The following is a 12206-nucleotide window of genomic DNA, read 5'->3' as shown; positions in this document are numbered from 1 at the left end:
CTGGGGAGACACGTGGAGGTTCTCCCGGGGTCTGGCTGTTTCCTGACGAATACGCGAAGAAGACTCCGGAATTGTCTTGGAGTCCTTGGGTTCCCTCCTGGGCGGGATACAAGACTCCAGCAAAGAAATCTGGAAGGTACCTTCCACGCGAGACGATTTCCCTCCACGAGGAGGAGCCTCCCCTCTTGGTGCTGAGGGGGAGACCGCCTCCTCGCTGGACTCTCCTGAGGATGGAAAGGCCTCGTCTACAGGAGAAGGAGAAAACGACTGAGAAGGGGAAGGAGCCTTCCTGGCGGACCTCTTAGGAACCAACTTCTCCCTGGGAGAAGTCACCACGAAGTCCACTCCTCTCTTTCTCTTCAGCGGGGGCGAGGCCGTCATTTGAGTCCTAGATCGGCGAGTGCCGGCTTCATAGCCTTCACTAACACCCGCATCAGAGGACCAAACCAGGACTGCCGAGATACGGACGCAGAGTCCGCAATTCCCGCTGGAGGGAAGGGGATCGGATGACCCTTCGGAGTGGACACAACTGGACCTGCCTGCAAAAAAGAAGGGGAAGAAAGTTGCCTTGACCTCTCCGACGATCCTTCCTTGTCCTGCGAGAGAGACCTGCGCTTATGCGGAGGCGATCCTGACTGCGACCTGGAAACACGTGTCCCTGCTGCTGCCGCGAGCTGTGGAACCCGACGAGAAAGGGGGTCGCGCTGGCGCGGGGGGCGTTACCAAAGAATCACGCGCGAGGGGCTGCTGAAGCGCGGAGATAAACGAGCGCGCACGGACGAGTGGGCGCGCGGGCGAGCTGGCAAGTGGGCGCGTTGGCGAGGGAACGCATTGGCGCGTGGGTGAAGGAACGTGTGGGCGCTCAGGAGACCGCTGAGGGCCAGGAGAAAAGTACAGCGGAGGGAAATGATGGTGTCCTGGAGACCTGTGATGCGTGGGCGAGCGATGGCGAGTCGGCGAACGATGGCGCGTTGGCGAACGCTGGCGCGCAGGCGAGCGATGGCGCGTTGGAGCGTGATGGCACGTTGGTGAGCGATGGCGCGTATAACGCGCAGGCGAACGACCGCGTGTGGGCGAGTTGATCGCAGGAGACGTATGTCTGTCAAGGTCTGATTGGCGCTGACGCGTAGGAGAGCGCTTACGCGCAGGCGATGGATCGCGCGGGCGGTCAGGAGATCGCCGGAACTCAGGGGAGAGCTGACGCGCTGGAGAACGCTGACGCACAGGAGATCGCTGACAAGCAGGAGAACGCTGACGCGCTGGTGATCGCTGGCGTGCAGGAAGACGACGCGTAGAAGACTGCGCAGGAGCAAGAAGGGCAACGCGCAAAGGCGAACGCTCGCGAACGGGCTCAGGAAGAGAAGGCGCGTGGGCGTGCAGGAACTCTGGATGTACGCGCAGGAGACCGTGTGCGTTGTTGCGCAGGAGAAAGATGACGAGCAGGAACGCGAGGGTGTGTAGGAGTTAAATCCTTGCCCGCGTCCAGAACCGGAGTTCTAGGGCGCGTGGGCGAGCGTGGGCGCACAGGGCGCATGTCAGGAACAGAAGGCGCAGGTGCGCACTGATGAGCAGGAAATCTTGTGCGCTCAGGTGACCGTTGGCGCGCTGGGCGCGTAACAGGATCAGGAGGATGTGCGTTGTCCCCAGGAGAGCGCTGGCGAGCAGGGGGGCGTTGACCATCAGGAGATCGCTGGCGAACAGGAGAGCGCTGACGAACAGGAGAGCGCTGGCGAGGTGAGTCAGGAGACTTCAAAGATGGAGAGCGCTTACGCGCTACTGCACGTGAACGCGCAGGAAGGCACGCTGGGGAACCCTGACGTGCAAGGTAAGCCCCCACACCGTGGGAGACATCCCTTTGCCCCGAAGGGACCGGTGCCCGTCGGCTGACGAGATCAGAAGACTGCTGGCCATCTGCGCAGGTGGTGGAAGGTCCAGGCGTAGGAGAACGCGAACGATCCCCGGAGAGGTCTAAGGACGCGGCTGCTACAGTCTGCTCCCGGTGAGGAGGGTCCTCATCGGAGGACGGAGGAGGCGAAGACTCGAAGAGGTGCCTCTTGACACCCTTATAGGGAGACGGGAGGCCCCTGCGACGAAGAGGACGACGAGCCTTACGGCGAAGGCGGCCACGAGGGAGGTCATCGGGATCGTCAGTCCTCCGAAGAGGAGTCTCAGTCAAAGCGCTCCCCCGAGGGGGAGACTTAGCTGCAGGAGAGACCGTGGGACCCCCTTCCCCCTTCGAAGGATGTTCGGAAGGGGGAGGAGAGCCTTCAGCAACGTCAGGAGCCGCAGAGGTTTGACCAGACCCGTCGGAAGCCTCTGCCACCACGATGTCGACGATAGACAGAGAATCTACCTCTGCTATCACCGGCGACTGCTTGACAGCGGCCCCCAACTGGATAAGGTCAAACAGGGCTTCCTTGAAGGGCAGGCCCTTAAGCCCCAAGGAAGCCCAAAGCTGAAAAAGATCATCGTTAGATACAGAATCAACATTATCAAAATCCTCCCCCGGAGGAGGAGGGGGAGCCGCCCCGCTATGGGAGGCGACGCCCTCTCCCACACCCCGAGATCGGGAAACAGAACAAGGATCTGCGCTACCACTCGGAGGCCTCTCAACAGGGACCGGATGAGTGGGAGCTTCGGAGGAGGTTTGGGCAGCGGAAGAAGAGTCCCTAGAGCCTTCCTCCTTCAGGGCAACCCCAGAAGGAGAACGGTCTCTCTTGGGCTTCTTCTTACGCCGGCGGGCAAACCTCTCCCACTGGGAGGCAGACCACTCCCTACACGTATTTTCCCTATCACACCGTCGGCCTCGACACTGCGGGCAAAGGGTGTGAGGATCGGTATACACCGCCGACATGAAGGTACCGCAATGGCGGCCGGCGATCCCAGGGCACTTGCGCATGATGAATACCAAAGGGCGAGGCCAACTTCCAAACACACAGATGAGGAAAAGCAAAGAAAAAAGATTAAGTTAGCGCGGGGGGTAATTAACCCTGGTTAAAATCTATTGGCTCGTCAATTTCAGCTACGCCGAAAGTAAACCCAATGTAAATAGCGTGGTTTGTATTTCGGTTACAGAACAAACAATTTGTATTTTTCCTAACTATACAAAAAATTGATATGAGAGAGAGAGAGAGAGAGAGAGAGAGAGAGAGAGAGAGAGAGAGAGAGAGAGAGAGAGAGAGAGAGAGAGAGAGAGAGAGAGAGAGAGAGAGAGAGAGAGAACGGTGGAAGGGATTTCTAAAACCCCAGATATAAGGCAACACATGGGTAATGGGTTTGTCTGATCAGATTCTTATTGTTTTACAATAACAGTATCTACTTCATTTGAACACTTGCTCATAAAAAAGCAGGAAGAATTATCTGCATTATTGTTCACATTAAAGTAATATTTAGCATAAGAGCAATCACTGAACAATCAATGCATACTAAACAAGTTACGTGTGGTAGATGGTTTGGGTGAAACATGAATACTGCACACTTATAACTAAAAGCAGGACCAGTTGTGCAATAACATTTCAATGAATATAAAAAATGAATATGAAATAAAAAAAAGGTTGGTTCATGCATAAACTAGTGAAAATAACCTTCAATTTTAGGGGCTGACTAATCCCCATAAATGCTTGCTACAACCGATCAATTAAAACCACCCTAACAGATTCTAATACAGCCTGAATCTTTAAATGACAGATATCTACATCTCAAGGGTATAGGAAGAAATATCTTGGAAACAAGTATACATTATTCAACTTACTCTCTTCTTTTCTTTAGAACTTCTTTGGTATCTGATGTGTATCGCCAAGTCACATCTACAATTTCATCCTTGGAAAATGCCAAAATATAGGTTAGCTTTTTACCCCAACCTTGCTCATACATAAGTGGCTGATCCATTTTGTTTTCACAAGAATCAGCATGAAGCCAACGATTCTGCGATTGTGAAAACACTTCGGTCCAAACGTGATCCGTGTAATCATGTACATATCTGCAAATTGAGTTTGTTAAGAATAGTACATCTGGTAAAAGGTACTGTATCATATTCTATGTTAAAAGGGGACTTGAAAACATTCTTGTATATAACATTTAACTGAAATTGAACATTATAATATGACCTCCTTAACTACTGATTCTTCAACTAAATGTTGTTGAACTACTGATACTGTACGATTATAAAAGATATACAGTCCGCTGAAATTTCACTTAGATGCAGCCACTAAGCCAGTATGCCCCAGGTAATATTTTAATGTTTTTAAACCTCCCACCAATATATCCCACAGCTGGTCTCCCTACAACTCGGTAGAGCAATATAGAGAGAAATTTGGTTATCTGGTTGTTTGCTAAAAAATAATCATCTTATAACTTCTATTTATCAATATTCAGTAAACTTTCAAAATATTCCGCCCATCTTTTCCTTGCCTCCTCTCCTTTTAACAACCTCCCATTTCCATCTTTCACTATCTCTTCAATTATTGAGCCAGCCTTCCTTACTCTCTTCACTTCTTTCCAAAACTTCTTCTTACATGGCTGTCTGCAAAAGAAGGTGACAAATGCAAGAGTTGATGGGAGAAGTACAAGAGGAAGGCCAAGGTTTGGGTGGATGGATGGAGTGAAGGAAGCTCTGGGTGATAGGAGGATAAATGTGAGAGAGGCAAGAGAGCGTGCTAGAAATAGGAATGAATGGCGAGCGATTGTGACGCAGTTCCGGTAGGCCCTGCTGCTGCCTCCGATGCCTTAGATGTCCGCGGAGGTAGCAGCAGTAGGGGATTCAGCATTATGAAGCTTCACCTGTGGTGGATAATGTGGGAGGGTGGGCTGTGGCACCCTAGCAGTACCAGCTGAACTCGGTTGAGTCCCTTGATAGGCTGGAAGAACGTAGAGAGTAGAGGTCCCCTTTTTTGTTTTGTTTCATTTGTTGATGTCGGCTACCCCCCAAAATTGGGGGAAGTGCCTTGATATATGTATGTATGTATGATAACTGTTCTTGATATCACATGATAACAAAATATGTTCGACTCTACCGAATATTTTTCCATTTTTATTACAACTGAAATCAAATTTCACATTATCTTTAACAGCTATTTGTGTGCATTGTGGATGATGTATCAAAAGCATGTTCTTACTGCAAACACCTAGTCTTTAATACAAGGAAATATTTTTGTTATACTAAATACCAATATGAACAAGGAATGTTTACTATTGAACATATTCTATATCATAAAGTCATGATATATTGTAGTTAGAGAGAATTCTTTTATAAAAGTGCACATTTCTTTTGTAACAAATAGGGAAGTTATCACAATACAATACCATAAATTTTATATACATCCCAACTTCATTATTTTCTAACCTGAAATAACATAATCTAAATTGAAATAATCTAAGCTTATGATAAAATAAGAAAAATCAAATTCCTACAGCTTTTACCTCTATTTCAAAGAGAGAGAGAGAGAGAGAGAGAGAGAGAGAGAGAGAGAGAGAGAGAGAGAGAGAGAGAGAGAGAGAGAGAGAGAGAGAGAGAGAGAGAGAGAGACAGACAGAACACAATCATAAACTGAATGTTTTAGTGACCCTTTTAATAATTTTCTTTGATATATATATATATATATATATATATATATATATATATATATATATATATATATATATATATATATATATATATATATATATATATATACTGTATATATATATATATATATATATATATATATATATATATATATATATATATATATATGTGTGTATATATATATATATATATATATATATATATATATATATATATATATATATATATATATATATATATATACATACATATATATATATATATATATATATATATATATATATATATATATATATATATATATATATACTGTATATATATATATATATATATATATATATATATATATATATATATATATATATATATATATATATATATATATATATATATATATATGGGGTATGGCTAACGGTATGTCTGATCATTTTTTGGTGGAAGGAAAATTAGTTGTAGCAAAAGAGTGGGGGAATAGAGTAGGTGAATGTAAAAGGGAGCTAGTGAGGGTTGAAGAGCTAATAAAACCGGGGGTAAAAAGTAAATATCAGGAAAGGTTGAAAATGACATATGACGAAGTGAAAGTAAGAGAAACTGGCAATTTAGAAGAGGAGTGGAAGTTAGTAAAAGAAAATTTTGTTGAGATTGCAAGTGATGTGTGTGGCAAGAAGGTTGTTGGAGGCAGCATGAGGAAGGGCAGTGAATGGTGGAATGAAGGAGTGAAGGTAAAAGTGGAAGAGAAAAAGAGGGCTTTTGAAGAATGGCTGCAGAGTAATAGTGTAGAGAAATATGAAAAATATAAAGAGAAAAATGTGGAAGTAAAGCACAAGGTACGTGAGGCAAAGAGAGCAGCTGACCTGAGGTGGGGTCAGGGATTGGGTCATTCATATGAAGAGAATAAGAAGTTGTTTTCGAAAGAAGTGAAGAGAGTAAGGAAGGCTAGCTCAAGAATTGAAGAGACAGTGAAAGATGGAAATGGGAGGTTGTTAAAAGGAGAGGAGGCAAGGAAAAGATGGGCGGAATATTTTGAAAGTTTACTGAATATTGAGGATAATAGGGAGGCAGATATAATTGCTGCTGCAGGTGTTGAGGTACCAGTGATGGGAGATGAGAATGAGAGAGAGATTACAATAGATGAAGTGAGGAGAGCACTAGATGAAACGAGAGTAGGAAAAGCATCTGGTATGGATGGTGTGAGAGCTGAGATGTTGAAGGAAGGGGGTGTGACTGTACTTGAATGGTTGGTGAGATTGTTTAATATGTGTTTTGTGTTGTCAATGGTATCAGTAGATTGGGTTTGTGCATGTATTGTACCACTATATAAGGGTAAGGGAGATGTGCATGAGTCTTGTAATTCAAGAGGTATTAGTTTGTTAAGCGTAGTTGGAAAAGTGTATGGTAGAGTAATGATTAATAGGATCAAGGATAAAACAGAGAATGCAATCTTAGAAATACAGGGTGGTTTTGGAAGAGGTAGGGGTTGTATGAATCAGATTTTTACAGTAAGGCAGATATGCGAGAAATATTTAGCAAAAGGTAAGGAGGTGTATGTTGTGTTCATGGATCTGGAGAAAGCGTATGATAGAGTTGATAGGGAAGCAATGTGGAATGTGATGAGGTTATATGGAGTTGGTGGAAAGCTGTTGCAAGCAGTGAAAAGTTTCTACAAAGGTAGTAAAGCATGTGTTAGGATAGGAAATGAAGTGAGTAATTGGTTTCCGGTAAGAGTGGGGATGAGACAGGGATGTGTGATGTCACCGTGGTTGTTTAAATTGTATGTTGATGGAGTGGTGAGAGAAGTGAATGCTTGAGTGCTTGGACGAGGATTAAAACTGGTAGACGAGAATGACCATGAATGGGAGGTAAATCAGTTGTTGTTTGCGGATGATACTGTACTGGTTGCAGACACAGAAGAGAAGCTTGGCCGATTAGTGACAGAATTTGGAAGTGTGTGAGAGAAGGAAGTTGAGAGTTAATGTGGGTAAGAGTATGGTTATGAGATGTACGAGAAGGGAAGGTGATGCAAGGTTGAATGTCATGTTGAATGGAGAGTTACTTGAGGAAGTGGATCAGTTTAAGTACTTGGGGTCTGTTGTTGCAGCAAATGGTGGAGTGGAAGCAGATGTACGTCAGAGAGTGAATGAAGGTTGCAAAGTGTTGGGGGCAGTTAAGGGAGTAGTAAAAAGTAGAGGGTTGGGCATGAATGTAAAAGAGTTCTATATGAGAAAGTGATTGTACCAACTGTGATGTATGGATCGGAGTTGTGGGGAATGAAAGTGACGGAGAGACAGAAAGTGAATGTGTTTGAGATGAAGTGTCTAAGGAGTATGGCTGGTGTATCTCGAGTAGATAGGGTTAGGAACGAAGTGGTGAGAGTGAGAACGGGTGTGAGAAATGAGTTAGCAGCTAGAGTAGATATGAATGTGTTGAGGTGGTTTGGCCATGTTGAGAGAATGGAAAATGGCTGTCTGCTAAAGAAGGTGATGAATGCAAGAGTTGATGGGAGAAGTACAAGAGGAAGGCCAAGGTTTGGGTGGATGGATGGAGTGAAGAAAGCTCTGGGTGATAGGAGGATAGATGTGAGAGAGGCAAGAGAGCGTGCTAGAAATAGGAATGAATGGTGAGCAATTGTGACGCAGTTCCGGTAGGCCCTGCTGCTGCCTCCGATGCCTTAGATGACCGCGGAGGTAGCAGCAGTAGGAGATTCAGCATTATGAAGCTTCATCTGTGGTGGATAATGTGGGAGGGTGGGCTGTGGCACCCTAGCAGTACCAGCTGAACTCGGTTGAGTCCCTTGTTAGGCTAAAGGAACGTAGAGAGTAGAGGTCCCCTTTTTTGTTTTGTTTCATTTGTTGATGTCGGCTACCCCCCAAAATTGGGGGAAGTGCCTTGGTATATGTATGTATGTATGTACATATATATATATGGGTATCACATCTAATGAGTGCCAAATAGTTTGTAGGTATAAGTGATAAAATTACTGCATATTTGTTTATCTTATTACAGTTTTATTATATCATTACTACTACTATCATCATTATACTGGGCAGTCTCATGTTATTACTACAGCAATATACTGCTCTTGTAATTTTTATAATGAAAAGTTTAGTGTAGGATAGCGCATAATGTACGGAGGGAGTGAGTTAGTGATATTAATATTGCAGGTACTGTACTTTATTTCTTGAAAGGAAATTTACCAACAACCTTACAGTTCATGCCGCCTACTATCCACTGAATTCCTCAACCATTGATTTTAATGACTGCAGACAAGGAGATCTCCTTTCTATATCATAAAAGGAGTAATTTCAACATACTGTATGTTGTACATTCAAAACATTTACTTACAGGAAGCTTTCCAACCTTCAACTAACAAGGACGCATAACATACCTGGCATCCATGCCTAAAGTACGGCACATCAGAGTAAAGCAGTTTGCCCATTCTCCACAACGTCCTTGCCTAGTCTCTAACAATTTGGCCGGATGATTATATCTGACAAAACGATCCTTAGTACCACAGGCCTGTAAAGAAGATTTTTGGGTCAATTACCTCCCAAAACTTTTGCCATGATGTATGTATAACTCTTCATTCCTACCAGAAAAAGGCACTGGTAAATAGATTGGCAATATAAACAGCATCCCATTCTAGCATCTGGTATCTTTAACTTACCAATTATCTTTGGTAAAGGTATCTGTGTAGAACAATCTTAGCCACTGTGAGTGGGGAGGAGGGTGAGAATCTACATGTAATCCTGCTTCTGGAATAAATCTAAAAATGCCCCTAGTATTGTAAGACTAGAATGTTGACAAGGATGAACCTAACATCCCTACCTCGAGCCTCTAACAGATACTGTATCTATTTCTGAAGTACCCAAGAGTGGGGCATTTGGTCAACAAATACCTCACAGTAAGGGGTACCAAATATTTATCACAATATGGTTGATGTTGGCCAGTCAGCAAAAACTTTGTGTCAAACGACTGTGACCAATCCGTAGCCGAAAAAGCATGGTCTCCCCCTTTCGGAGTATCATGTTATATCTTCATAGAGAAATTACACTTGTTATTTCCCTCATCTTATTTCCACCAAGGGTATCCCCAATGTTGCTGCCAAATATTATAAAATAACCCCTTTACGCAAGGTAAAAAAAATTACAGAGGGGACCATATCTTCTTAGAAACTATTCAGCTGTAACTTCCTTTGCCACTCTATCTGCCTCTTCTTTTCCAGGCACAAATTATAGATATGTTGTACATTATTGCATTTTCTTAATTAGTGTCAATAAACATCACTAAAAAAAACCTGTAACAAGAAAATTAGCATTGTAAAACCAAATTCACATCTGAAACAAATGTTAGCTGTACAAACATAAAAAACCTTACCTAAAATAAAGACAAAAAAATTTACCTTGCAAGAATATCCTTCAACTCTATCTCCACCCCACAATAAATCTTCCTGTGAGGGTGAGAGAACTTCTGAAGCCTTCATAGCCTTTTGGCACTGAGGACATGTAGGGGCATCAAACCACTTGAAAAACTTGGTTTTAAACCATTCTAGAAGAGCGATTAACAGACAATCCTGTAGATGGAAATAATTTGTGGTAAACATTTTCTAATACTGTTTAATAGAACTTTTTTTTAGCATTCAATTTTCTAGTATAACAATTGAAATATTCCATTAACAGAACATGATGATAATAGTAACAAACAATAAGACAAAATTATGTTAATGTTTCAATGACTAATGTAACAAATCAAACCGTTGCAGAAAAACAAAATTATGCCTCGACTTAAAGCCTAAATCCAAACCCGACATAATGATTCATCAAATTCATGGATCTCAAAATATTAGTTTTATAAGACAAAATTAAACATGTGATGTATTAAAATGATATTTTCATTATAAAATAAATTTTTGAATATACTTACCCGGTGAATATATAATAGCTGCTACTCAGCGGCTCGACAGAAAACACACTCAAAAACTCGCGAGCGATCGCTATACAGGTTGCGGGTGTGCCCACCAGCGCCAACTGTCGGCCAGATACCACTCTCGATGTAAACAAAGACTCAATTTCTTCTCGTCCCGCTGCGTCTCTATTGGGGAGGAAGGGAGGGCCTTTAATTTATATATTCACCGGGTAAGTATATTCAAAAATTTATTTTATAATGAAAATATCATTTTTAAATATTTAACTTAACCGGTGAATATATAATAGCTGATTCACACCCAAGGCGGTGGGTAGAGACCAGAGTTAATTAAGTTTACAGCGTATAAGCTAAGAGTTTTTGACAGTTATCAATATAACAAAATCAAAATATATAGGTACCTGGTAAGGAAGTTGACTTAGACGATTACTCTGCCTTGTAAGTCTGTCTTCCTCACGAAGCCCAGCGATCCTCTTAGAATGCTGAAAGACTCCCAGGAGCTGAAGTATAAAGGGTTGCAACCCATACTAACAGGAACTCATCAAACCCCTAATCTGGGCGCTCTCAAGAAATGACTTTGACCACCCGCCAAATCAACAAGGATGCGAAAGGCTTCTTAGCCTTCCGTACATCCCAAAAAACAATATTAAAAAACATTTCAAGAGACAGATTAAAAAGGATATTGGAATTAGGGTAATGTAGTGGTAGAACCCTCACCCACTACTGCACTCGCTGCAACGAATGGACCCAGTGTGTAGCAGTCCTCGTAAAGAGTCTGGACATCTTTTAAGTAAAATGACGCAAACACTGACTTGCTTCTCCAAAAAGTCGCGTCCATAATACTTTGCAGAGATTTATTTTGCTTGAAGGCCACGGAGGTTGCTATAGTTCTAACTTCGTGCGTCTTAACCTTAAGCAAACATCGGTCTTTCTCATTCAAGTGAGAATGAGCTTCTCGTATTAAAAAATCTGATAAAATATGACAAAGCATTCTTTGACATAGGCAATGATGGTTTCTTAACTGAGCACCATAATGCCTCAGATTTACCTCGTAATGACTTAGTACGAGCTAAATAGAACTTAAGAGCTCTAACAGGACATAATACTCTTTCTAGTTCGTTGCCTACGATCTCTGATAAGCAAGGAATATCAAAAGATTTAGGCCAAGGACGAGAAGGCAGTTCATTTTTTGGCCAGGAAACCAAGTTGAAGTGAACAAGTGGCTTTTTCTGTAGAAAAAACTGATGTTCTTACTGAAAGCATGAAGTTCACTGACCCTTTTAGCCGAAGCCAAGCACACTAGGAAAAGTGTCTTGAGGGTGAGATCCTTCAGGGAGGCTGAATGAAATGGCTCAAACCTGTCTGACATGAGGAACCTTATGACCACGTCTAAGTTCCATCCAGGAGTTGCCAAACGACGTTCCTTAGAGGTCTCGAAAGACTTAAGGAGATCTTGGAGATCTTTATTGTTGGAAAGATCTAAGCCTCTATGTCGAAAGACCGAAGCCAACATGCTCCTGTAGCCCTTAATCGTGGGAGCTGAAAGGGAGCGAACCTTTCTCAGATGTAAAAGAAAATCTGCGATTTGGGCTACAGAGGTACTGGACGAGGACACAGATGCTGACTTGCACCAGTCTCAAAAGACTTCCCACTTCGACTGGTATACTCTAATGGTAGAAGCTCTCCTCGCTCTTGCAATCGCACTGGCTGCCTCCTTCGAAAA

General features: G+C 43.2%; 1 protein-coding gene across 1 annotated transcript in view; it reads right to left on the bottom strand.

Annotated features, from left to right (window-relative positions):
- Pngl (N-glycanase Pngl) overlaps positions 1–12206 on the bottom strand; it is a 54102-nt gene that overhangs the window by 23530 nt on the left and 18366 nt on the right. Inside the window, exons 5-7 of the mRNA XM_068349811.1 lie at positions 9963–10133; positions 8949–9079; positions 3752–3979 (exon numbers count right to left, since the gene is read on the bottom strand). Coding sequence (XP_068205912.1) covers positions 3752–3979; positions 8949–9079; positions 9963–10133 — 530 coding nt within the window. The remainder of the gene's footprint in view (positions 1–3751; positions 3980–8948; positions 9080–9962; positions 10134–12206) is intronic.

The sequence above is a fragment of the Palaemon carinicauda genome, chromosome 26 (genome assembly GCF_036898095.1).
Source record: "Palaemon carinicauda isolate YSFRI2023 chromosome 26, ASM3689809v2, whole genome shotgun sequence".
Classification (NCBI taxonomy): domain Eukaryota; kingdom Metazoa; phylum Arthropoda; class Malacostraca; order Decapoda; family Palaemonidae; genus Palaemon; species Palaemon carinicauda.
Note: the sequence above shows the minus strand (reverse complement) of the source record. Positions and strands in the feature narration are given on the sequence as shown.